The 27,291-nt window shown below is 37.3% G+C and overlaps 2 protein-coding genes across 2 annotated transcripts in view; one reads left to right on the forward strand and one right to left on the reverse strand.

Annotated features, from left to right (window-relative positions):
- Syp (synaptotagmin binding cytoplasmic RNA interacting protein) overlaps window positions 1-9,981 on the reverse strand; it is a 42,138-nt gene extending 32,157 nt beyond the window's left edge. Inside the window, exons 1-2 of the mRNA XM_089244113.1 lie at window positions 9,544-9,981; window positions 4,082-4,251 (exon numbers count right to left, since the gene is read on the reverse strand). Of these exons, the coding sequence (XP_089100239.1) occupies window positions 4,082-4,250 (169 nt within the window). The 5' untranslated portion in view covers window position 4,251; window positions 9,544-9,981. The remainder of the gene's footprint in view (window positions 1-4,081; window positions 4,252-9,543) is intronic.
- Window positions 9,982-16,037: 6,056 nt separating this feature from the next.
- LOC149076531 (popeye domain-containing protein 3-like) overlaps window positions 16,038-27,291 on the forward strand; it is a 72,159-nt gene continuing 60,905 nt past the window's right edge. The window contains exons 1-2 of the mRNA XM_089244114.1: window positions 16,038-16,229; window positions 26,033-26,448. Coding sequence (XP_089100240.1) covers window positions 26,196-26,448 — 253 coding nt within the window. The 5' untranslated portion in view covers window positions 16,038-16,229; window positions 26,033-26,195. The remainder of the gene's footprint in view (window positions 16,230-26,032; window positions 26,449-27,291) is intronic.

Here is a 27,291-nt window from a genome sequence, read left to right on the forward strand (position 1 = left end):
CGTGATCCGTAATCTTGTACAAAGCAAATTTACATGTTATGGTGTATAGACACTGTCTTCCAATGCCAGTAGACAGTTGTGAAAGTATACTGCAATTTCCGGTATATAACCCAAAAAGGAGAAAACTCTCCAAAATTGGAGAATTCAGTATACGGCTACTCATTCAAGGATGTGATTAGATATCTGATCTTATTCTTCAACAACTTCGGATTATATCAATATACTCAATTTACTGTAATACAGTACAGTAAGATGTTTTATTTGCACTATATTACATTGTAATATAGTACAGCAAAATTCTTTATTTGAACTTCAAAGTAGTAATACTTTTCAAGGTCGTGCGATCATAATAGTTCATAGAAAGAGGAGGAAAAAGTGTGGGAGGTTTTTTCACTATTTTCCCCCCTCTCGGAACTAGGAAAGAATGCATGTGAACCAAATTTTTATGTGGCCTTTTCCGAAATAACGGATATTTGACATAGCACGGCAGCTCTGTGTAAAAGTAGAAAGTTGGTGCACCATAAACCAGGCAGGGCTTGAAAAATCCCGGGCAGCTAAAATTTGCATTGGCATCTTAAAGTTCCGGTGTAGAATAACTAAATTAAGAGTTTCATAAAAAAAAAATTTGGAATGTTTAAACCGGGAAAATGTTCATAACACAGGGAAGAAAAATTCCAGAATTCTGCTCAGGGAGTTTCATTTTTGTACTGTTACATTAAAGTGTTTCACTGATTTCTCCCTTGTTTCTCTAAACAATTGTAAAAGCTTCATTAAAAAAAGAAAATTAAAAAATCGTATAAAAATATTACTTCATAGCTGCCAACTTTGGAGTGTGATAATTAGGGACATTTTCGTGCAGATTCAAATTTCACACAAAAATGAAAAGGGATTTTTGCCCCTATTAATAAATGTGATGTCTCCAACCAGTAAGTTAAATTACCTGCCACTACTCTCAAATCAAATCTAGTCAACAAAAAGTCATTATTGAGCCCAAAACGGGATATATGGTCAAAGCGGATACAAGTCATCTCATTAATTTTGGATGCCCCTAGACAGAATTGCAGCTAACTGTTTGGCAAATTTTATCCCCCCCCCCCAAAAATTAAATATTTTTTAATGACTACAACTTACATTACACTTGTGACATCATTCCGAGGAATGAAACAAAAGCAAGTGTTTTTACAAATTCTTTGGGAGTAATTTTCTTTCCCAGAAAATAGATTTTTTCCAATCGTGATTGAAATTCGGGAGATAAGATTTTTTTGGGAGTCCAGGAGTAGAAATTCAGGAGCCTCTTGGAAAATTTGGGAGACTTGTGAGCTATGCTATGTGAATAAAAAACAGTAATCAATATTTTCAAATACAGTGAAACCCCCAGGCAGCCACCCCTATTCCCTGGCCACTCCCCTTTGATGCCAGTTTTCCTCCGAACGGACAATAGGCTCCATAGACATAACAAAAATCACCCCGCTCCATGGCCACCTCTGTATGCGGTCAACGGCTAACCTGTTTGCGACCACTTTCTTGTAGATAAGAGTTACAAAAAACTAATTTTTGTGTTTATTTCCTTCCTAGTGCATTCAGAGCTGGTCGTTTTTTTAAATATTCATACTTTTTATCTTTATACATCAGCATAAATACCGTTTCGGATCAATTGGATTTTCTGTTCATGTATTACACTATCCTATATTGGAAACATTTGTGAATAGGATGACAAAGGCTAATGCTACACGGTTGCTGCTAGCTGGTGAGACAGTTTAACAATTTGCTCCCGGGGTGACAGGGTAAACCAGACAGTTTATGATCTTTACTGAATAGGTAAAGGATGTGGAAGTTTTGGCTTTGAGGATACTTTCTTCAGAGATTCAATAGAACAACAATGAGGGAAGTGAAATAAATGTGATGAAAGAACATGTAAATACTTGCTATAAAGAAAACAGATCCCGGATAATACAGATTAAGGAATTGATCTGATCTGGTATTTCAAGTTCTGCATACAGTGAAACCTCAATACACATAATGATACCAAACAAAATATTTCTAAAATAATGAGGTGTGGCCCCATAATTGTGTGTTGCATACCACACAAGTAATTATCAAGAATGATTTGAACTCAGCTCAAGGTACTGCAAAATAATGAATATTGGGATTAAACCGATGAACTTCAATCAGATTTTCATTTTTTGGCTTTCTTGATATAGCCAGCATGCTGGGAAACAGCAGGGGGGGGGGGGGGAAGACCAGAATTCCAAGAATACCCATATTTTCTGGCATGTAATTTGAGTCAGAGTTCTGAAAGATCCTCAAACATCTGGACTCTTAAGAATTGACTTAACCCTTTAAAGGGTAGACATTTTCCCAAAACCCACATAAAAAGCATGCAAACCAGTGGTACACCATCTATACCACTGCCCTTCAAAGAGTTAATTGGTTGATTTGAATCTTATCTGTTCGTGGATTTTAATATCATTTGTGTTTTAAGAACTACGTTGGAGATAGTTTGAATTTCTGTTTGACTTTTTATTACCATATAAATCTTGGTTTACTACAAATATCTGATAAACACATATTCAATCTCATAGATTAGATGAGCAAAATTAAAAAAATTACAGATAAGTATTTTTGTATTAATTGATCATGTATTCAAAATTTAGATTAGCAAAAAAAATACAATACAAAAGTGACAACATATTTCTTCAATCTCGACATATACAAAAAAAAGTGCAAACACAATATTTCATGCAATAGACAAATATTCATTTACACACAATGTATTTGGCTGGCGATAATTAGGTTATAGCAATAAGTAAATGCTAAATTTCCATTATCTTCATCGAATTCAAGGATAAAACACATTGGCTACAGTGAAAACTATTATATTACTCTGTACTTGAGTGGCACAATAGTAAGATGTTCATCTTCCACTACAAAGGTTACCGTCAAGGTCCATGGGTTTGAATTCAGAACTCTGGGTTTGAATCAAGGCAAGAACATCAGAAATAAATTCTTGACCTACCAAGGTTGGGGGCAACTACCGATGGATGGCGCCTTTGTTCTCCACCCAGCTCCACTGGTTGGAAATTGCCATATGGTGATATATAACCAAAGTTTGTATGTGGTAAAGTAGTATTATATTACTCCAATTCCTTTATTTATTTGGTATTTCAATATAGATTGATATTGGTCTTCACAATATATCACGATTCTCATTGAACCTCACTTTTCCTGGCATCCCGGGAATGGATGGACACCAACATTTAAAAAGCCAGTGAACCCCAATTTTCATGCAGACGTGCCAACTTTAGTTGGCAAAAGTTAACATTCCACAAAAAAAGTTACATTCCTTCCTCCCAAGGTAGGTTCTGCGCATTGCCCGTTAGCAGAATATAATTCCATGTCAGTCTCTCCATGCAGAATAGAGAAATCACATCTATAAACTGTTCATAAAACATAAGTGTTTCCTTTCGTGGATGCTATCAGTGATTGATAATCTTGGGTATATGAACTCTTAAAAGCTATATATTTTCTTTCTGAAGACATTTAATCGGAGGAAACAATTTAAAAAACTTCAAAATACAAAGCTGCTGACGAAAAGACTTGTGTTTACCGCACAGCTGTTAATGGAATACAATAACAATTATGCAGGAATTTCAGCAACCAAGGTCATGCCCCTGATAAATTATTGAGCGATAAACGCTATGTAAACGAAGTCACGTCTTTGCCAGTTGCTTAAATGTGGTCACCAAGACTTTTTCACGGCTGCTCGATGGAAATGACCATGGATGTCCTCTATGGGTGTTTTCCCTAACGATAACGGCAGTCATTGACGTCACGACAATGTGAAAGCTCGCGTAAAATCTAATTTTCTGTCTTAATCCATAGAAATTTTAACAAATCGGGATAGCAAGAGGAAGGATGAAAAATCCAGAGTGTCCCACGTGAATCCAGAGAGTTGGCAGGTCTATTCATGCCATGCTCTGTAATGTCGAGCAATATGTCATTCATGATAATTAGTGATATTTTATGAATTTACATATTAGAAATTGAATTCTTCATATGGGGGGGGGGGGAATATGCTTACCCGCAGAAAACAGTTCTTGAAGTTTGTTGATGACATTCTCATTGAGACCATACTCTGTAAGAGCTTGAATCTTTGAGTCAATGTCCATTGGTTCAATCTTCATTGAAACATTATTCACAGCTGAAGATCCATCATCATTATTTGGCTTTTCGCCGTTGCTTTCAGCCATCCTAAAAATAAGAAGCCATGATGAATAAAAAGTTTAACTTCACATGCCCCTGTGAAAATCTTTTTCTTTAAAATAACTAGGAAAAAATCACAAACTTTAAAGTCAGAAACACAAATTTCATGGTTTGTTGATTTATTTATTTATTCATTCCTTTCATGGTTTATACTGGCAACGAAAGCACCCTGATCATGTCAGGATTCGAATAAGTTTTTGGTGTATTTGCTTTAAGCATGGTGTTTTATTAATATTTCTTATTGTTTTAAATAATTTCACTCTAATGAGAAGAAAGACTCCTCAGAACCCACCATCAATTAAGATAAAATAGTCAATTGTAACAAGCTTGACGGAATCAATAAAGCTAGCTATTTTTTTTTTTTTTATATCTAATACAATAACATCTATAGCAACCCTTAGAAGGGTAGAGCATGCAGCAGGTGTAGGTATAAAAGTTCCTCACTTGCACTAACAAAAAACGGGAAGTTAAAAATCAAGGCACAGGATTCATACACAGTCAGATGTTTATTTGGAGTAGGGTGGAAGACCTTCAGTGATGTCATGCACCTTGCCAGATCTTTTAGGCACCTGACGTGTATTCAATGTATGGTAGATTTGTTTCAGTAATGCCACTTTCTTGCCGTACCTTTTGAAAATAATAAAAAACAAATTATCTTATCTGCATTATTAGTTAGATGCGATTTCGCTTTCATTTTGTCATGATAGCTTGCTGATCTGCCACTCCCTGCAGTAAGTAGGCCTATATCACCCCCTTCACTCCCTAATATAATTAATAATGAATCAATTGTCATGAAGGCTCGGCCATGGCAACCCTCCGATGATAACCCTCCAAGAATGATTGGCAACTTGATATCATTGACAACACTTTCTGTTTCGCCATACACTGAATAAACATCTGGCTCGTGTACATAACTCTAGCTATAAATCCATGTATTCAGTAATTCCAAACAATTCCTTCAGAAAGTGTTTCTGAACACAGAAACACTTTCTGAGCGCACCCAAAACATGTTTCAGTGCCAGGGATGATGTTGACAAAATAGGCTATCACTATTTTGACATGGTCTGAAAATTGGAGGCAAAAAGATACACTGATATTGGGAATTAATAGCTGTTTTAAGAAAACATTGGTCATATCAGTCGTCTCTTGCTTGTAAATGGCTTATTAAATATGTTTAAACTTTTGGCTTACATAACAGCGGTTGGCTAGAAATATCATAGGGTATGTTTGGGTTGTCAAGAACGGTGTTGGTTAAATATATCGCCAAATCAGGGTCAGCAAGAATGATGTTGGTTGAGAAAAATCTACTTTTCTGCTATAACCATCCATGCATTTTCGACACCAAATTGGTGCATTTTGGCTGTATGCTTTCAGTATGATACTAGGCTTGTTGCCACAATATTCGTTCAGCACAGTAGAAACGTACTATGAATAAACTTTCGCCTATTTCACCAATTTTACTGTTTGGATGAGACAATAGCGAATCAGCACATAAACCTTCCACACACAATTATCCTAATCAACTGTTACGATACATTTCCAGCTGTCGTTCACAAAGCTCGATGGATGTCATTTGCTCACCCCATAAGTAAATAAATTGTATGATGTAACGAATACGTGATGAAAAGAATACGTGACCCAGCAAACTATGTTCGTGTATGCACTTTTCTTTTCCTGACAAGAACAAATGCTACATTGCTTGTGCTACAGTAACTGACTCCGAGAAAACTCATCAAGACAAAAAAAAAATGTGCCAATTGGTTTGAAAAGTGGCTGCCAATACAAAAAAATGTGCCAAGTGGATGATTACAACAAGGAAAAAAGCACTGAGAAATCACCTAATTATCAATAATCATGAATGGTAACCTATTCTTCACGGGGTCTGAATCAAAACACCATGTCTGATAATTGTCAAATTAGTCACACAATCATTTATCGCAACTTATGAACACATGTAACCACTGCCATCTTAATACATAAGCCGAGGCCGCAGAGGAGGACTTCGCAAAAATGAGATGTTTGGGCTTTTGAGATTAAACAAGTAGATTTCTAAGCAGAGGCATTTCTGGATAGGTGGAGAGCCTAAAAATCTCCATGCCTTGGGAGCCCATGATGCACTTAAGATGTCTAGAGAGTAATGTCAAAAACTGCTTCCAGTACATTCATAAAGGTGATTGTGACAATACACAAGAAAAGCATTTTACAAGATATTTACAGTTTAAAAAAACTGATCTATTCCGTCCTCATAGCTTAGTAAGATCTTGGTATAATGTCAATCACGTTTAACATCTAACTTTTTTAAAAGGTTCTTGCTAGTAGCAGGGTGGAATTGCTCATTATCACGTCACTCCTCACCTCTTATGAAATCATCGCCATTCAATCCCTAGGGGGTGATGTTATACCAGTAATGTACAGAACCTCCTTGTCCAAACATATTTTGGCTACATTAACCATGTTTGTGTGCAGAGATGCCAATGACACGCTATAGCGTATCAAATACCCGGAACTTTAGAAAAGGACTCGTAAAGACTTGATTCAGGCATTCCAAGGACACGTTCTTGCCTAGTACCAAGGAGAAAAAACAGAAACCCACCGAACTTTTCACCTTTTTTCTACAATCATGATCACACGACCTTGAAAAAGTTGTTTCGCAACTTTGAAGTACAAATGAAGCATTTTACTGTACTGTAGTGTATTGATAGACATGCAGGTTGTTAAAGAATAAGATGACATATGTGGTTGTGTCCCTGAATGTGGGGCTGTATTCAGAATTTCGAAATTTCTGAGTTTCTATTCCCCTGTGGAAAATTCTTCTCTCTGGTTACATAAAAAAAAGACAGCATCTATACGCCATAAACCTGCCTTCTTCCTATGAGACAGCCTAGCGAATGAGTATTTTAAAAACAAAGGATTGGAATGCCCGTTCAAATTGTAAACAATTTTTCGAGATCGTTGAGAAAAAAAAACAATCTGTAAACACTATCTTGAATATCAAGTTTTGTCATCTAGCTGCTATCACGTAGCCTAGTCACTGTTTTGCATCAAAAATCACAAGTGTATATACAGAATCTGCTTTTAGAGGACCACAAGGATCTAATTCTTCACAGAAAGTTTGGGTCACTAATACTCAAAAATAATTTTAAATTAACAGATACTATAAGAATGTTTTTGGGAGGAAAGCAGGCGGGTCTGGTGCCCCGGGTTCTGGACTACAGGAGCCGAATTCACACTTTGTAACTACTTGTACATTACACAGGGGTGCCAAAATGCATGCTTGCCAAATTGTTAGGAATAGAATGACCATACGTACCACATTTTCTAGGACAGTCCCGGTTTTCCCCATTTATTTAGTCGCCGTTTTCTTGAATTTGTTATTTAATCAAAAACATTGATACAATTATATTTATTGAATGCAATATTATCACATAGAACAGCAGTTCTCAACCTTTTCTGACTTACAGAGCTCTTTTCAATGTATAATTTGTATGGTAGAGCCATTTTTAATATATAACTTATATGATGGAATCTTTCAGGTCTATTTTTTTTAAAATTTATTAATCAAATTTATTGATTTATTTTACTTTTCTCGAGCTGCTGTTCCAGAGCATAGGGGAAGTACACACAGAGCCCCAAGGGCTCCACGGAACACCAGTTGAGAAATGCTGATACAGAGGATTCAAAAATTCAATGAATTATTGCATTTTGCTCCCCCCCCCCCCCAATAGATCAGATCATCACTTGGTTTCACCAATACAAATCTGACATAACTACCATATTCAGGTGTGAAAATATGTGGCAGTTAAGGTGACAGATCAGAGTGGTGGACCATCAGGGAGGGAAATGAAAATCGTTCCACTAGGAAATAGCTTTGCAAAGGATTTATATGAATAGGGGAATCAGATGATAAGTGTCAGAATCTCATTTGCTTTAAATTTAATCACAAGATATTGTTGAAATAGCTAAGGTTTTTTTATAACGAAATGTAAAATCAATCAAATGGGAATTTAAAGATTTATTAATATATAAATGTGCATGCTTAGCTTTTAATTACAGTGGATCCTGCTTATAACGTTTTTTTAAAAACCATCATAACAAATTATGTGGGAAAAATGCTTTAAAGAGAAATCTTAATGAATTACTTTGAGTTGGGACCAAGAAAATAAATCATTAAAACGGTCTAAATGGGAACAGGCTACCCAGAACATGGTCCACCACTGTCTCAACGAAGAGATATAAGCAGGTGATCAAAGACGTGGGGCTATGCTAAAGGTATACCAGTGAATGATAGGGGGGAAGACAGACGGATGTTTTCCAGAGGGGCCTACTTTCACTCAAAGAGGACCCAGATATCGGCAATAACTTGGGTCCCGGGACCCAGGTAAATTAGAGTACAGTGGCATCACACACACACACATACATTTCAAACCTTGTATAGTATAAGTGACATGAAACACGGATGTTTAAACAATATGTTCCAGCGTACCACATGACAGCTTTACATTCACAGTGTAACACAGTTATATACAATAGCTGTTTTGTTGTACAAGATTCAGTAAAACCTTGCTACAACGATAAATCCCCACACACCGAGATTTCTTCCAAGTCTTGTTCGGAAATGCCTATATCGTAGAGCAGGCACCAACAACCTGTTGCTAGCGAGCACCATGGTGCTCCCTGAAGCACCATAGTGCTCGCGTCCTAGTGTCCGCGTCTAATTTCGCGCTCGCGAGCACTTAAATTAACCAATGCCCCGATTAAACACCTTGTACAAATTGGATTCAAGGATCAAAACCACCCCGATTTTTTCGTGCATTAGTACGTCAAACTTGCCGTAAGGGGCGGGGGGGGTGATTTTTTTGAGAATGGGTACAGGCAGTGCTCGCGACTAGGAAAATGTTGAAGACCCCTGCTCAAGTGTTAAAACACCGGTAATGTTACACAATGATAAAACACTGCCGCCTCTCGATAAGAAGATAATCCCTCTAGAACGATATATATATATATTTTTCTTCTTCTTGCTCCGTAGACTATTGTTATATCGAGGCTTCACTGCATTCACCATCACAACACATGAGCAGTGAATACATGACAAGCATGGGGGGGGAAGGAATGTCACAATGTTATCATTGATATTAAATACGTGACGGACGTTCACCGAATTAAGTGACATTCGTATAGTTTTGTTAGGGTTATTATAGATTCCATAAACGAAATTACATCATATAAATTCTTTTTATTCTTATATATTTAGAACGTACGGGAGGGGGAAAAAAAACTTACTTTGTTTTGCAACGAGATTAAAAAACTCGACGTTGATTCTTCGAATTTAAAAAGATGATAACAATAAACGGAAATGTTTCGAAGTTTTTTTCTTCTTCTTTCTCCAAACAATTAAAAAAACACAAAAATTAAAAACAAAAAAAAACCCAAAGAAGAGGCACTTTTTTTCCAAAACAAAATTTTTACGCCGGCTACCGGCAGATCGAAGACAACGTGCTGACTCAAACGGGGTTCACACCACTGACCACAGGGCTTGGCGGGAAAAACGAATTTCTACAAATTAACAGGAAATTCATTATCGATGACCGCAACGTGACGATCAATCGAACTTTAATCGAAAATATTATGATTCCTTTACGATGGAATCGTTTTCGAATCTGCGTTTCATCGGTGCACTATTTTATGTCAGTTCGCCGAAGGTCTTACATATTTCCATTCAAGATTTCGCAATGTATCATTCCGCTACGTTTCACGGTGGTTTCTACCGACTTTGTGTCAGAAGTCAAGCAAAATGATCTGGATTGGTCAGATTTCTTACTCTACCGAGTTTGTCTACCATGTTCAAAATAACCATACGTCCCGTATTTTCCGGGACAGTCGCTGTTTTTTCTGTTTTTTTTGGCCGTCCCGACTTTCTAACAAAAGTGTTTCGGTTTTTTTCGTTTTTTACACGAAGTTTACCTGAATTTTTATTCAATATAAAAGTCAAAGAATGAAATTATTTTCCCACTCATCAATTAGATTATGATGATTACAATTAAAAATAAGAATATTAATCTCTCACATTTGTCTTGGTGAACGTTTTATTTCGTGGAATTCATTTAAATCCACTGCAATTCGCAGTAATGCGTTATTTACCGCCATTTTGATTTTTTACGTTATTTCTCCAATATTTGGCAACTTTGTTCAATTTTGGCGTCATTTTTGGCGATAATTGACAATGTCCTATATTTTCCTGTATTTGGAATCCCAATTTCCCGTATTTCTTTTGAAGTGATATGGTCAGCCTAACCATATTGATGAAAAATTGAAAGTTGATGAAATGATGAAAATTATTGTTCAACTCTGCTCAAAAAAAAAAATAAAAACTGATAAAGATTAGTAAAGCTTTCACTGAGATTTCTTATGATTACATCTGCTGTTGCTGCTTCAGGTAACAGTAGTTATCATCCGGGGGACCATACATCCCATATTTTCCAAGCACATTCCCATATTTTCTCAGGATTTTGGCAATTTTGACTTTTCTGCAGAAATTTCACGTGTGTTCAAAGAAGCCAACTTACTTATTCTTTATTATGACATGAATGTCGCTCTCCACTTGTTAATACAAGATATACAGAAGACTGGATGTTGTGAAGATATTTATTATTTGAGATGTTAATTTTTTAAGGAAGGAAAAAACTCATCTCTGCCTCTACCGGGAGTCGAACCCGGGTCCCTCGATTGCCGGACGAGTGCTCTGACCACTAAGCTAACATCCAGTCTTCTGCATATCTTGTATTAACAAGTGGAGAGCGACATTCATGTCATATATATAGCCATCTGGTGGCTCGTCGTCCATGAGCTATTAGCTGATCGGTTGCACCGTCCATTGCACGGTTCCGTTCGGCATATATACGCTCTAGTGAAGGAAAATCTCTATCTCCTCTGTAGCTTAGTGGTCAGAGCACTCGTCCTGCAGTCGGGGGACCCGGGTTCGACTCCCGGTAGAGGCAGAGATGAGTTTTTTCCTTCCTTAAAAAAAAAAAAATTGTCATGTCAAATAATAAATATCTTCACAACATCCAGTCTTCTGTATATCTTGTATTATTCCTTATTGAAATCAAGGATTAAAATTATTTCCCCAACTTCTAAATTAAATTATGAAAAAGCATTTGTTTTTGTGCAATTTGTTCATCTCTAAAATTTATCTTTTTTTCGTTTTTTTAAGTAGAATTTATTTAAATTCTCCCATAATTTGCAATAGTTCCCATAATTGGGAAATTTTCGGTGATTCTATCAGTAACTGGCGACTTTATTAACTTCGGCTTCATTTTTAGCGGTACATTCGAATCCCGTTATAGCGAACTCCAAGAGACCGGAGAATTTGTTTCGTTATCATGAAATTTCGTTATAAAGGAATATAACGAAATGTTAACTTATCTGGGGGGAATTACAAAACGTTTCGTTAAAACGAGATTTTCGGTATTCGTTAAAACAGGAATCAACTGTAATTGGCTGTCTCCTGTATTTTTTGAGGAAATATTGTCTGCTTACCGGAAAATGTTTTTTTTTGTCAAATGATTCTGAGCCAGTGGTTCCCAAAGTCTTGTTTTCATGGAAGCTCCTATTTAACTGAAGTCCCCGCGTGGCCTCCTCAAGGAGAGGGGGAGTGGGTCTGGCAGGGCTCTTGTCCGAGGGCGCCAGACATGATTCCCATAATTTTTTCACTGTAAATAATTAAAAGAGGGGCCCGTAAAGAACCTGACCTGGGATCCCAGAACACTACTGCAAGATGTGGAGTGATGATGCAAACCATGAGTCTCATCGAACTCATGGTTGGAGCCCTATCATCCTGTTGGGAGACATACTCACGAACGAAAGCTCTGATTATACTTATACATAAACATTACCAGAAGATAAAAATACCTGTATAAGAACCCTGACATTCAATTATTAGTATCATGATTATTTCGAAATAATCATGACGCTAATAGTTGAATCATGAGGTGTTCATCTGAGTTGTCGGTGAATATATGAGAGCGAAATCAAACATCTATCCTCAAAAATATACCTTCCAGAAAATATTGAAAATAACTATAGAGTAAAACAGTGGTTCTTGACTTGGGGGTGGGGAGGTCATATTGCCTCCTCGAGGTCCTAGCATATTCCAAGGGTGTCGTGGGCAAAAATCAGATGAAGGAGATGGGGCATTGCATGTGGTGAAGGTGGAGGAGGGGGCACACAGTGATCTGTCAAAAAATAACTTTCTCAAGTGAAATATGTTGAATAAAATGTGACCACTTTCAGAATCCAGCAGAGCTGTGCTTAAAACTTTTGCCATCTTAACCAGGGCCACTCTTATCAGACGCGGGGTCCGGTGCGAAAATAATTTCGTGGCTCCTTAGTCCCGATTTTATACAGTTGTTGACGGAGGGGAACCGGGCATCCAAAGATTCGCGTATTTTTGCCTCAGAATATACAGGGATGCTGAAAAAATCAACTCAAAAAACATATATAGACACATTTAAATGTAAATTTACACAAAAATTAAGGAAAATTCAGAACTGAAGAAAATTTTAGATTGACGAAAGAAATGGTTTCAGAACTAATGAGAATTAGTGCCCAATGATCTGAGAATTGATGAAAATGTAGAATTGATGAATTAAAAATGAGAAGAAGGTAATATTTTGAGAGATGTAATACCAGTGCCGATTCATCGAACAAACAATTCCAGAATTAAAGGGGAAAAATACAGAATAAATGAGTAAAAATTACTACAAAATAATGTATTTGGCATATATGTATATTTTTCACTTATATTACAGTAAGTGTGGCCCCCAAACAGTGGAGCCCGGTGGGACCGCACCTGTCACTCACCCCCTAAAGGCGACAGGGCGGCTCTGATCTTTTTTAACCCATGTCCCATGAGTGAAGCCATGGACCAGGTCTTCATGTCTCCATGGACATGAGGAAATTTGGTGATTTTTGAAAGCAAGTATGTAAACATGTTACTTCCAGGTAAGTATGAAACCCAGAACATCAGTTTGCTCAGGGATCCATGACAGTGAGATGGTTATGTCTATCAAGAATGCCCACAAGAAGGAAGCTCACTGAACTCTAGTTCAAGGTGGGCGCGGGCCTATAGGGATGTGTGAGTAGGGGCAATTTATTTAGTCGTCTTGTATTTTTCCCATATAATTCGGCACTTGGAAAGAATGATCCCTATCCTCTTTTTGGATCCGTGCCTGGCTCAGAGCTCCAAAGACCGATCTTATTTATAAAACTTTCGACCAAATTCAATTGAATAAGTAGAAAGTGTCTCACTTTGTAGTTAAATGTTTAATTTTCGTTAGCGCTCTCTAGGGGCAAAGATTACGATGGCCGTGCGTGGCAACGGGCAAGTTAATTTTGAGAAGAAGCGAATGCCAGTGATTATTTGCAAGGGCAAGTCAGGCGAATGGTTAAGAAGGCTGATGTTCAAAATTTTTATATTTCAAAGATGACAACAACAGGGGTTCCAATGTAACGATCTTATTCAATATTTACATACTAATTTTTCGATTGAAAGCGTTAATTAGGGTCTACCATCAATTTCTAAACTTGGACACGAGGACGCATGCACACGCATCTCTGGCTATGTTCCTTACACATGTTGTAAACATGTGTAAACTTCAAATCTGGAGTAAGTAATTTGCGTTCAATGGTTATTTTTTTCCAAATGTCCCTAAATGTACTAGATCTGTTGGCCGTTGTGACATAGTTTGCTTTTTATGAGATTTTCAAGGGAAAAGTATTGAGAACGGAGTGATTAACACACACAGAGTACATAGTTTGGAGGGTAGGTAAAGACCGGGCAAAGTTCTCATTTTTGCTCGATTGAAACCATTGACAAATGATTTGAGAAGGTCACATCGATATCATGGTTTGCTTTTCTTATGATTAGTCTCAAGGACATAAACGCAGACCATGACTTCATAAGCGAACGAAGATCTCAGCCGGTTAAAATTTCCAGTTTGATAGGCAAAAAAAAACAAAAAACTGACGTGTTTTGGTTTCTGATTAAGGTTACCAGATTCGAAAACTGAGAAAGGAGGACACCTGCCCTTGGGGACGTCACTTACTTTTCCCAATTTTCACAGCGGATGAGGTCAGTATACTTACAAGAAAACCAAAACAAAACCCGCAAGGATGATGACAGTCAAATAGCTATGTAATATGTCTTGGAACTGAACATAGTTCGACGTTTTGACCATGTCCGGAAAATTCACCACCATGCAATTCCCCTCTAGGAAAAATTCGTCGAAAACTGGCCAATTCGTCGACAGAAAATTCACCTACATACGGTTTACCGATAAGAGTTCGACGTGAGTCAGTGAATAAGGAATGACCGAGTGAATAAGTCAGTCAATGATAGTAGTTGATGAGTGCGTGAGTGACAGAATGATTAGTGTTGGTAAATGAGCGAGTAGCAGAGTGAGCGACCTAATCAAAGAGTAAGTGATCTAGTGAGTGAGTGTCATAGAGAGTGACTCAGTGGTAGACTGAATGATGTGACTCAGTGGTAGACTGAATGATGTGACTCAGTGGTAGACTGAATGATGTGACTCAGTGGTAGACTGAATGATGTGACTCAGTGGTAGACTGAATGATGTGACTCAGTGGTAGACTGAATGATGTGACTCAGTGGTAGACTGAATGATATGACGAGAGTGGCAGAATGAGTCATCTCACTATTAACTCATCTCATCTTCAGATAGATTAATTCTATCATCAACTCACTAGGTTGCTTTCTCTGTTACACACTCAATCACCAACTAGGTTGCTCACTCTCATTCGCTTACTCCCAAATTAGGTTGCTCACTCTCATTCGCTTACTCCCAAATTAGGTTGCTCACTCTCATTCGCTTACTCCCAAATTAGGTTGCTCACTCTCATTCGCTTACTCCCAAATTAGGTTGCTCACTCTCATTCGCTTACTCCCAAATTAGGTTGCTCACTCTCATTCGCTTACTCCCAAATTAGGTTGCTCACTCTCATTCGCTTACTCCCAAATTAGGTTGCTCACTCTCATTCGCTTACTCCCAAATTAGGTTGCTCACTCTCATTCGCTTACTCAGTAACTAGGTCCTTCACTCGGTTACTCCCTGACAAGGTTGCTCAATCTATTGCTAATTCACTAGGTTGCTCAATCTATTGCTAATTCACTAGGTTGCTCAATCCATCGCTAATTCACTAGGTCGCTCACTCACTAACTGGGTCACTCACTCTTGTCACTGGCTCACTGAATAACTAGGTTGCTCACTCTGTCACACACACTCAATCACAAAGCCGTTCACCAACTGCAGGGTTCTTAACCTATGGGTCGCGACCCAAACTTGGGTAATAGGGGCTTCCGAGATGGGTCGTACAAATCCACTTACAGTCGTGTTATGAATGTAGGCCTACTTATTGCTCCAATGGTTTCACTAATTTCGAAAAAAAAACATACCAATGGTCGCCAAGTTGATCATGTTGTTGATCTAGGGACAAAAAGGGCGAATTTTCTAAAACGTCGGAGGACGCTTGAAATGACATAAAAAAAGGAGGACATGTCCTCCTAAAGAAGGACGTCTAGCAACTATTTCTGATGAGTCGCATCATTGAAGTTTAGTGAAAGAAGTCTAACTCAAATGAAAACTACCTAAAGCACCTGCCTACTAGCTCCATCTAGTGCGAAGAAGAAGGTAAAAAGGATTCGCGAGAGGAGAGGGTGTCGGTGAAAAAGATATTGATCCCACTTGCTCTCTACTTTCAGTGCGCGATCTTCGCCGCGGGGAGGAGGACAGCAGCAGCAGGTCCGTTGTGATGGGAACTAGTGCGCGAAGGTACGGAAAAAAGTAAAAATTCTTCCACACACGCACATATATAAATAAAAATAAATAAGTTAAAAATCTCAACATTGAAATAACCACGAGAGCCGTGACGCACACAACGTAACCCCAATGGTAAGTTGATTAGATTTCGAGATCTCTCCTTTCTTAATTATTATTTTCGGTATAAGATTCATATCATTGAAAATTCGTTCCTGAATTGATCAATCAAACGATTGGGTAATCGTAATTGCTATAATGGGATAAAAATCGGTTTTTAATATAAACAGATCTATCTTATATAAATTACCTAAGGCTATTTTTTCTCTCGTATTTGATGGTAAACAAGCCAAGGATGCGACGAGTCTCTCGGAGTGAAGATGCGTTCGGTGATGATGGTTGTTTTGCAGGTTTACTTCCATGGGATGTGGACGAAAATTTTGTGTAGATATTGGCCGCTTTAAATGTATGGAATTCCCCAAAGAAAAAATAAGTGAAATTTTCTGGCTTGTGTTTATTCGCGGGGAGTTCTCACATAACAGTATTCATTCATTAAAAAAAAAGTAAATGTCAAGTGTTATTCGAACGGAATTTATTTTCTTTCGAAGTTATTCGAAAAAATTCTTTAGAAGTTATTCGAAAGAATTCTTTAGAAGTTATTCGAAAGAATTCTTTAGAAGTTATTTAAAAAAAAGATAATTTCAAAATAATTAATTAGAAATTTAATATTCGCTACAGAGAATTAATACTTGCAGTAGTATTTTTTCGTTTGTTTCAGACGTGACCAGTTCAACATTTTGCTCGGATAAAGAAATGATATCAACATTTCATGTACGAATGATTAAAAAGTTTTCTAGGGCAATGAAAATATTCAAAATTTTTTAAGAGAGAATTTTTTTCTATCAAAGTTGCAATACAGAACATTATTTTATTTTTGTGCAAAAAAAAGAAAAGAAAAAAAAAAGAATATACAGTCGAATTTGGCTATGTCGAAAGTCATTGGGAAAAAAGAAAGAATTATCCAATTAATCTACCCTGGATCCGTGAGACGACTGCAAATTGCAACTTAATCATCCACATTCCCGTAGTATAACAATTATCCAGTCACGAAACTGTTTCCCAAATTTTGACATATGATTTATAATTATATAATTAATTTTAGCTGCTACATTTTTGCACAGTTCTGGAATCACAGCATCACTGCAGAAATCCTGACCATGTTCAAAGCTTGATTAACGGAAACAGTTCGTAAGCATCCGTTATGAAACGTTCCCAAATTTTGCTTATCATTCTTATCCTATCAAGAAAATATACTTTCATTACGTATTACAATCTGTATTTTCCATACTCTTAATGGCGACAAAAAAATTTGAGATTTTGAATGTTATACCTTGAAAAGCATAATCGGTATTAAGTGGTGCACAGTCCCGATGTACCGCAGCTGAACAATGTAGTTCAACCAAGTTCAACCAATGGGCATCAAATTATCAAAGAAAAAAAAAGAGTAGAGAAAAAAAGAATTTTCAGACTTTTATTAAGTCTTTAAACCTTTATTAGTCTTTAAAAATTTGTAGTTTAATAGCTTGATCGAGAAAAGCAAAAAGTCTGGCTTCTTGTAGAATTTTTTCAAACTAAATTTGCCCACGCATAAAAATCATGATTTTTTTCCTCTTCAACTTCGAATTATCCAAGAAATTCGAAAAAAAATTTGAATTAAACAGGAAATTTTAATATTTAATTAGATACAAAACTCAAGAAAAGTTCGTAAAAGTTCGAATTATCCAAAATTCGAATAAACCAAGTCCTACTGTATAATTTTTTAACTATTTGATGCAGAGTCTTTTGTTGTACGCTAAGCTGAGTTGATATATTATAGTTCATATCTATAAAATTAACACAGAGGGGCGTGATAGCCCAGGTCGATATAAGATACTCGTCTAAAGTACCAAAGGGTGGCTTAGAGGTGTCGCGAGTTCGATACCCGGAGTTCGTGTTTGTCAGAAACGTTCCTGACGCAGGAGTACAACAGATACGGCGACATGACCACAGAGAAATATTGGTACCGCAGGGAGCCACACATCGATGTCTAATCCCACTAATGTCTCTGAGTATAAAAAAAAGGCTGCGCTTTAGAATCGGCAATAAATTGTAGGTCCCGGTCTAATTAGCCCTCGCGTGCAGAAAATGACCGTGGCGCGACAAAAATGGTCAAATAAAATTAACAAAGACTAAAAATTTTACTGAAGGGGGTTTAAGGAAGCCAACTGATCTCTGTAGTTATTCGTTCTTATTTCTTACCTGCATAAAAATTGGGGTAACAGTTGATAGAAATATAGATATGTGGAAATTTAAATGAGAATATATTCATACTCATCTAGTGAAAAGAAGCAAAAATAGGTTTTAACTCCGTAGAAAAGTAATTAATGCGAATGAAATAGTTTTTTTTTAAATTTAAAAACTTGCAGAAGTTTTATCTCTAAAAATTTGTTTTGCCCTAATATTGATTATTATTATTTTTATTTTTAAATCAATAAATAGATTCGTTTACCTCCGTTCGAAGAGATGCGATTTTGTAGTCATGAAATTTTTTTGTTTACTGAAATTTAAAATGACTTGTTCACTGTAAGACCACTGAAACATGTGGTACAATAAACTGGAGAATGAGTGTAATTAATAAGGTTCTCCGATTTATTCATGGAGGCTACATCCTATGAATTCATTCCAAAAGAATATAGTTTTTCGGGCTTGAATGATGACTATAAATTTCATTCATCCTCTTTCATGAATTGATTTTTTTTTCTTCAAATTCTCAGGCATTTAAATATGCAAATTGTCACTGGTATGGATTACGTTAGTGAATCATTTATATTGAGAGCTTTTCTAATGAAAAAATAACCATGAATCAGTTTTTTTTATACCGGCTAATCACATATATTGATTCACACATTTACGTACAGGGTGATCAGCGAATAAGCCCTTATTTCAAAATTAAATATCTCTACAACAAAGATCAATAGAATTATGCGGTAAACGGTACGTTTATTAGCAAAACTAAATACAAATACAACGCCACAACAGGCAAATTGCCCAACGAGGTGGCTGACTTAAGAACATCATGGATCCCCGAGCCATTTTTTGGAGGCCCTACCTACTATTGCTACCCCGCCCACACCCCCCCCCCCCCCGCGGTATCGAATCCGATTATCGAACCCGGATCCTCGCATCGCGAGTCCGTCACTATAACCTCTCGACCACCACAGCGGCAAAACTGCAAGAATGTTGTACAAAAATTTAGAAAATTTCGTTTTTTTTTAAATTTTTTAAAATTTAAGAAAAAAACAAGCAAAACTGGAGATTTTGGGATTCCGAAAATCCTCATTTGTTTGAAGAGAAACCACTGCATTCGCCTAAAGTTATTGCATGGGCTGCGGTATGCGCCAGAGGCATTATCGGCCCCTTCTTCGTGCGAGAAACGATTACTACTGAAAGTTACGTTACAATTTTGGAACAATTAGTCAGCACACATGGCGCATACCGCAGCCCATGCAGTAACTTTAATCGAATGCAGTGGTTTCTCCACACAAATGAGGATTTTCGGAACCCCAAAATCTCCAGTTGTGTTTTTTTTTAAATTTCAAAAAATTTAAAAAAAAACTAAATTTTCGAAATTTCTGTACAACATTCTTACAGTTTTGCTAATAAACGTACCGTTTACCGCATAATTCTATTGATCTTTGTTGCAGAGATATTTAATTTTGAAATAAGGGCTTATTCACTGATCACCCTGTATATGTTCAATGTCACCCTGCATCAAAATTTTATGTGATTTGATGCCGCCTCGAAAAGTTCAATCAAATACTTGAGTTTTATCATAAGGATAAAGAATAAGAAGTCAAGTGATGGTACACTGAAAATTTTTTGATTAATAAATCCTTTTGAATAAATAAATCCTTTTGAATAAATAAATCCTTTCACATACTTTCCATGGCCAGATGGAAAAAATAGACTGAACCTAAAGCTCTATATGTTTCAATCATCATCATAGCTAGTTTTATCACTGTGCATTGGAATACAATTAATTTTCGTTACATTATTCAATACGTAAGCAGGGAAGACGATTTAAAGGCATATGTCTTTACAAGACTGAAATTCTTTTTTGATTCACACTGATTTTTGTTAGTATTATTAAATGTAGGAAATTTATGGGCTTTGGTGGTATTGCTAGATCTGACGTTACTTAGAATGAAGACGATATATATTTTTTTTCTCATAATGATTGTTCAAAATTTAGCCCATACGTCACTGAAACGGTGTTCCTACCGACGTTGATTAAAACTGAGTCTGAAGCATTTTATATAACGAAGGAATTATTTAGATTAATAATTTTTTATAGATGAAGCTTTGCCATGTTTACGCTCACAAAAACGTTTTCATTAAATGACCATTGACATCCGCATGATTCATCACACTGAATAAAAAAAATGAGGAAATTTTAGTTCTAAAGCCAAGATTACACTATAAAAGTTTTAGGAAAGTTCTTTTATAAAACTTGAAAACTGCAACCAGTAAGCGTATGTAACCACTAGACTTATTGGGTTTTTTTTTCTCCAAGTTTTGTAAAAGACCTTTTGGCTAACTTTTATAGTGTAATCCCGGCTTAAAGTCCCGTAGGTGAGTGAAATATATGGGAAAGAGAAGATTACTCACAAATTTTACAATAGAAATATCATGCTGTCTTAAAACAAAAATATGATTTCTCTTAAAAAAAAAAAAATAATAATCATTTTAATGAGCACTTTAATTGTGAACCATCAAAAGATTTATGGAAATATCACCAATATCTATACTATTTTTTGTTACAGACATTAAATATAGACATTGCGTGAATTATTTTCATTGGTCAAAGATTTGCTTAAACTTCCAGAAACAAAATTTATAAAGGGTGCATTAAAAGACAGAAAAAAAGAAAAAGATGAATATACGCGGTTTTATATCCAAGGTCCAGGTTTCAAGCACTTTCACCTCTGAAAATTTTGTACACAGTCATGAGCACATCGATTTTCTCAGCCGAATTTCAGTGGCTGTCTGAACCTTCCATATGGAAGATTTATGAAAGAAAATTTCAGACCTGACCTTTCAGAACTCAATAAATAATTCCGCATCAGTCTGCAATGAAATTTCAGACAGGTCTTGAAATCACAGCCGTTCTCTCAGCTCGGACCTCTTTTTCCTCCCTGAAAATAGAGTCACGCGAGACTTTTCCTATTGTACGTTCTGTCTGATTTCTTATCAATCTGTCTGAGGTAGGAAATGCAAATACTGTGAATATTTTCTACGTTGTACCACATTTTTAAAAGTAGGCGCAGGGGTGTTTCGATTTGCAGAAACTCGATTTTAAAGCTGACTGTGCAAGCGCTGAGTTTTAATTTGAAAACATTGATTTCAAAAGAAATCTCAAAAACCGTGATTTGAACCTATGAAGGTTAGCTGGAAACGGACCATAGCCAGTTACGAACATTATCATCTCACGTGCCCACTTATGGTTTCGAGACATTACATGTCGAAGGATGCTTTTTTCTTTTTTCTAGCCGAGCACAACTCAGGTCTATCGCCATGGGCAATTTACTACCTAGTGAGTTGTGCCGGAAGTGTAAGTATGTGTACCTAACAGTCTGAGTGCGTATCTAGTGTTGTGTATGATTTTTAGTGCTGCCGTCTATATCTCAGAAGTTTAGTGAGTGATGTGTCGTGACTGAATATTTGTACTGTTTGTAGAACTGTTGCTCTCTGTGGCGAGACTTTTTAACAGAGAGATCGGATCGCATTTGCGCCTCGAAGTTGGGAACCACAGAAAACCAACTTCAGCCGACCACCACTGTGGCGACGGTGGGGCTCGAACCCGGGTCCCCGCGATGCGAGTCTGTCACTATGACCACTCGACCACCACAGCGGCCGTCGCAGGAGGCTATGGGTTGATCGACAGGGTTCTGTGTTGTCATCTCACTTCTGCTGCCATTACTTATTCAATTGATCCTTCCAAAGGATTACTTTGGCGTGTGATGCGGTAAGCATGTACGGTGCAATTATAGCAGGCTACTTCACATGATACTTACATAACATGAAAATTCAGGCACTTTTCATTTTCAATTAAAAATATAGAATGGCAGCACTAATAGAACAAGAACTCGAACTTCCCTCTGAACAGTAACATGGGCATAAGTTTTTCTTCTCGCTAATAAAGGCGAACTTGGTTAATTCGATTTTTTTTTTGAAGATTCGACTACATTGCACGCCGCTTAGTGTGATCACATCTGTGCTCGGGGTTTCTGACAACAATAACCAAAAAATAACTATATCCGATAGGAAGGCAATTGGAAAAGCAGATCCACACGTACATGGATCACGGCAAATACTATGGACTAATTACGACTTTAAGTATGGAAATGCTTGTGGAAAAAGAAGGGGGAGAAGACCTTCTAGCTTCCTACATAGTCTTGCAGCCTGATAACGATAACTTACGGAGAAAAAAATAAGTTTGGTTCAATAATTAACCTCAGAATGAGCAAAAAAACTTTCGAAGAAAAAAAAAAGATAGTATTGTCCGAAGTCCCGATAACAAAAAAAAAAAAAAAATTTTCTCATGGTTTGATTTTATCCGTCCCGTTCTTTGCAAAATTAATAACAATACCAATATGATAGTAATATCTGTGACTCTAATAAGCGGTGTCGATTGTACTGGATGGAGGCTGTGGTGGTCGAGTGGTTATAGTGACGGACTCGCGATGCGAGGATCCCCACAGTGGTGGTTGGCTGAAGTTGGTTTTCTGTGGTTCCCAACTTCAAGGCGCAAATGCGAGCCGATCTCCCCGTTAAAAAGTCTCGCCACAGAGAGCAACAGTCCTACAACGATAAATCATTCAATCATGACACTTCACTCATAGTTAGAAAAACTGGTGGCAGATGGCAGTACTACACATAACAAGCATTAAAGAGAAACAAAAAACTTCACGTCAGGTTTCACTACACGTACACGCACATTCCCGCATGTACCGATTCGTTGGGGGTTCCGCATGTGTGGTGTAGCAGTAGTAGGTAGGGGCATGTTTAAAAAAAGGCTGTCGGAGCTCGAAAATAGCATCTTTAATTCTATAAATCAACTTGAGATTTTGTGCAATTGAGAGCATTCAGAAGAAAATTTAAAAATGAAATGAAATTCACGATCATTTACGTTTCATACAAACACTAGTTGTTAAAAAAGGAAAATTTGCACAGTAAGTGATGGAATTGAATACATTTTTCATTATTACGGTGTTGTTTTTTATGAAAATATAGTCATCCCATGAATATGACATCGTCGATATGACATCCTATGAATGAATTTGATCATTAGAACTTTTTTTGCTGTCCCCTTGAGATTCGAATTAACCAAGTTCGGCTGTACCTGAAAAGTTAAACTTATCATATTATATCCTGAAATAATTGATAGAAATGACATCAGATAAAATAGATGGAGAAATTTCTTACCTGAAATTTTTTTTTTCCTCGATAAGTTTTTTTCATTACGAAACGGAACGAAGAGAGAAATTTAAATGCATCCAGAGAAAGCTTATTAATTATCTCTCTCTGATAATATTCACTTAAGTTGGATTCCGATTTTATTTCTCTTTTCTTCTTTTGTTTTTCTTCATAAAAATGTTTCGGTTTTCTTTCCTCGGTAAAAGCAGTGGCTAAAAAAATCATTATTCCATTTGCGCCGTGTGAGAAAAAAACAAGAAATTGCGAAAGAGATTAGAAAAAAAGCTCCATTTGCGTACTTTATAATATTCTTTGAAGTCATTATAATCTTGAAATGTAAATTAAAATAAAAGAGAAAAAGTAAATGCATTATGCGGAAGGATTAGGAAATACTTGTCAACGGTTAACTTTCCTGTTGCGATATTTCAGCGGAATAAATGACAATGAAATCATTTTAATGCAAGGAATGGGAATACGAAAATTTCTTTACATTTCTTCTCTTTTTCCTTCATCCTAAGATTTTTCAAGAGAATTTATTAAATGGCCTTTTCTGCATCTATGTTCATCGTATATACTTATCTTATTATATTTATGCTTGCATTCAGTTATTTTATTTCTAAAAGAATGAGTGTTTGTCTCCGGAATGATTTTAGACTAGAACAATGAAAATTGTCCTCGTGATGAATTTAGTGATATTATATTCGTACATGTGTTTTTCCCTTATTAAAACTTTAAAAAATTATTTAGTTTTTATTTTCGTAGCAGGGGGGTTCAAGTTTGCGCCTGAGGATGCACTCATAAAGTTTGTGTCCCGCTACTGAGCGAAGTGACGCAGGCAATAGATTGTGTGCGTCACGTAAATAGTCAGTCAAAATGTCAGCATCTGCAGTGGAAAAGGCATTTTGCGTTCCTGAGTCTTTTTCACGAGAAAACTATCATTGATGGCTTTGTTCTGGATATGATAAGTTTATGGTTGATGTATGTTTATTGATGACTTATAGGAAGACGATGAAAACGTTATTCTCCTATTGGATTCACAATGCCATCGCACAAAAGCTACAGATGCCGTTTTGTAATATATTCAAGAATGTAGAGTATTTTCTCCATTCCGGACGCCGCCATTTCGACTTCTGATATTTTACCGTACACACAACTCGTAAACATTCCTCTGGGGAATTTCCAACAAATTGGTACATGCTGAAACGTGTTGCGTATGCGTGTATATGCGTCGTTCTAGCGTATTTATATTGTCAGAGTTATGTGCGTTTCGTGCTCTAGTGGTGCTGCCACCCACGTCCCATAATGAAAGTGAAAATGGCAAATACAAAGGATTTTTTTTTTAACAGCTGGCTGATGCGAAGTTATATTTTGGAAAGCGAGAAAATTCAACTGCCCCTGCAGGGAATCAAATCACGTTCTTTCGCTTTCCTGGTGAATGCACTAGACTACAGAGGCAACGAACATCGCAATCTTTTCTTGGAGCTCGTGTGCACTGAACAGGACCGTACATTTACGGTCGGACATAATTCAGGCCAAAGCTCACAATTGCTGACGATGCCACCAGATGACGACTTATCCGAGGATGAAGGACTTATCCGGTCTAGGGGAAAGGTGAAAGGATGTGGGTTCGATTCCCCGCAAGAGCAGTTGCATTTTCTCTCTTTCAAAAATATACCTTCGCATCAGCCAGTTGTTAAAACCTTTGTATGCATAGCGGAGAAAATCAGAACATCATCCTCGGATGGCAAATGTCAGAATTTTTATGTCGAGTCGGTACCGTGTTCAAGGTCTGCCTGCTCCCGACGGAGAAACTTCCTCGAGTGGGAAGCCGGTTCGCATTCGGGTCTCGAAATTAGAAAAACACAGAAAAATGATGAATTGGACTAATAGTCACGTGACTATCGCCTATGTCCTTTTTATTTTAGTAGCGAGACACAAAATCTATGAGTACATCTATGTAACGGATCACATCTGTGTTATAAGACTTCAAGTGTTACTGTTTTATAGCATTTAAGAGCTGTACAGTGTACACTTATTTATGAATCATTCTGCATTTTGTTCAACTTCGCACCGTTTGGCTCTAAAAAAACATAAGTAAATCGTCTTATGGTGATAGATCGGGTTGTATCAGTTGCTTACAGATACGTTGGTCTCAATCGGTCAATGACTCGTAATAAAAGAAGTAGAGAAAAACGTATCAGAGAGTAATTGCTGAGGCCGTTCTTGGAAAATTTATTACTTCAAGGATTGGTGATTGCCCTTTACTTAGGTCTGAATTGTTTTTGTATTTCCGCGTTTTCCCCTGAATATGAGTATGATGAAGACCGCTGCCAAAAATTTTTGATTGATCGAATATTTTGCAGATGAAATAGTTCTATGGAGTTGTAATTGATATTTTTCTTCTTTTCTTTTTCCTTCTCGAGATCGCTCACTGTCGAGTTCTGCTGCCGCTGCTCGGGCGCCAAATGCCCGGCGACGGGGGTTGATCGGATTCCGGACGGAAGGGACAGCAGGAGAAGCAAAGGAGGAAAGCCACACACACAAACCCTCTCGAAGGGTTCAAAGGGAACCGTCGAGTTCCCCACGATGAACAGTAGTAGCACGACCACGTTGCAGCAGGTCTTGTATCCGTCGTCGTCATTGCCGCTCATCGTCAGCCCCGAACCAATCATCTTCAACGCTACGACTTCTACTTCTGACATCGTCGTTCATTGTCGCAACTGGTCGACGCACCCACAGCACGTGCTATTCCAACTAGCCAACGTCTGCTTTTTTGTATCCTACGTTGTGCCAAGCAGTAAATTTGGCATCCTGTTCATGCACATCCTTCTCATATTTGGTATGGAATTTTACAAATTATTAATTTCTTTTAACATTTCAAAATCTGTTTTTCAGCTTGTGAAAAATCGAAATCAATAATTGTTGTTATACAAGATGTCCAAGCTAAAGGTATCCGAGAGTAACAGCTTTTTATGAGGAGAATCACACATTAGATTCAATGTGAGCTTTTCTAGGGACTCTGTAGACGTCCAAACGGTATAGTAGCATTTGAAGCAGGGCCACAACTATAAATGAAAATTTTCTCTGTCGCTCTGGGACAGTACTCATTTTAGCGCCCCCTCCTTCGTAATTTTGATTGGAAAAGAGTAAACTCATTGCCCGGGATACCAGACCCCCCCCCCCGCCCTCTCCTGGTTGGGGCCTGGATTTGAGGTGTCATTAAATCAGGATTTGTAGAGATTCACCGTTTCACATCCTGTGGGAGTCTTCACGTTTAAGTAAGTTCGTACACGACGTTTAACACGCGTCAGTAATTTAATTTCAGCTAGCAAAAGCATTAACTGAACCTTACGTTATGACATCCACGTACGTTAGCACTGCTACTAAATCACATACGACTTTTGTAAACATTCCTCTGACAAACTTCAAATGAATTGGTGCATGTCGGAATGGGCCGCGTATGTGTTGTGCATCATCATCAAGTTTGTTTTTTGTGGTACGGATATCATGTGTTCCAGAAGTGCTGCCATCCGTCTTCTGAATCAGCGAGCAAAGAACTCGGGCATTTATGTTGCCCGTGTCACGTACTATGCGTGAATTCTGAATGTTGCCGGCCTGATTGCTCCCTGTAAAGGGACTCTTTCAAATGAAAGATCAGCTCTCATTTCCACCATGAAGTTGG

The sequence above is a fragment of the Pholcus phalangioides genome, unplaced genomic scaffold (assembly GCF_987345545.1).
Source record: "Pholcus phalangioides strain wild (caught in Gottingen) unplaced genomic scaffold, Ppha-v1.0 ptg000015l_1, whole genome shotgun sequence".
NCBI lineage: Eukaryota > Metazoa > Arthropoda > Arachnida > Araneae > Pholcidae > Pholcus > Pholcus phalangioides.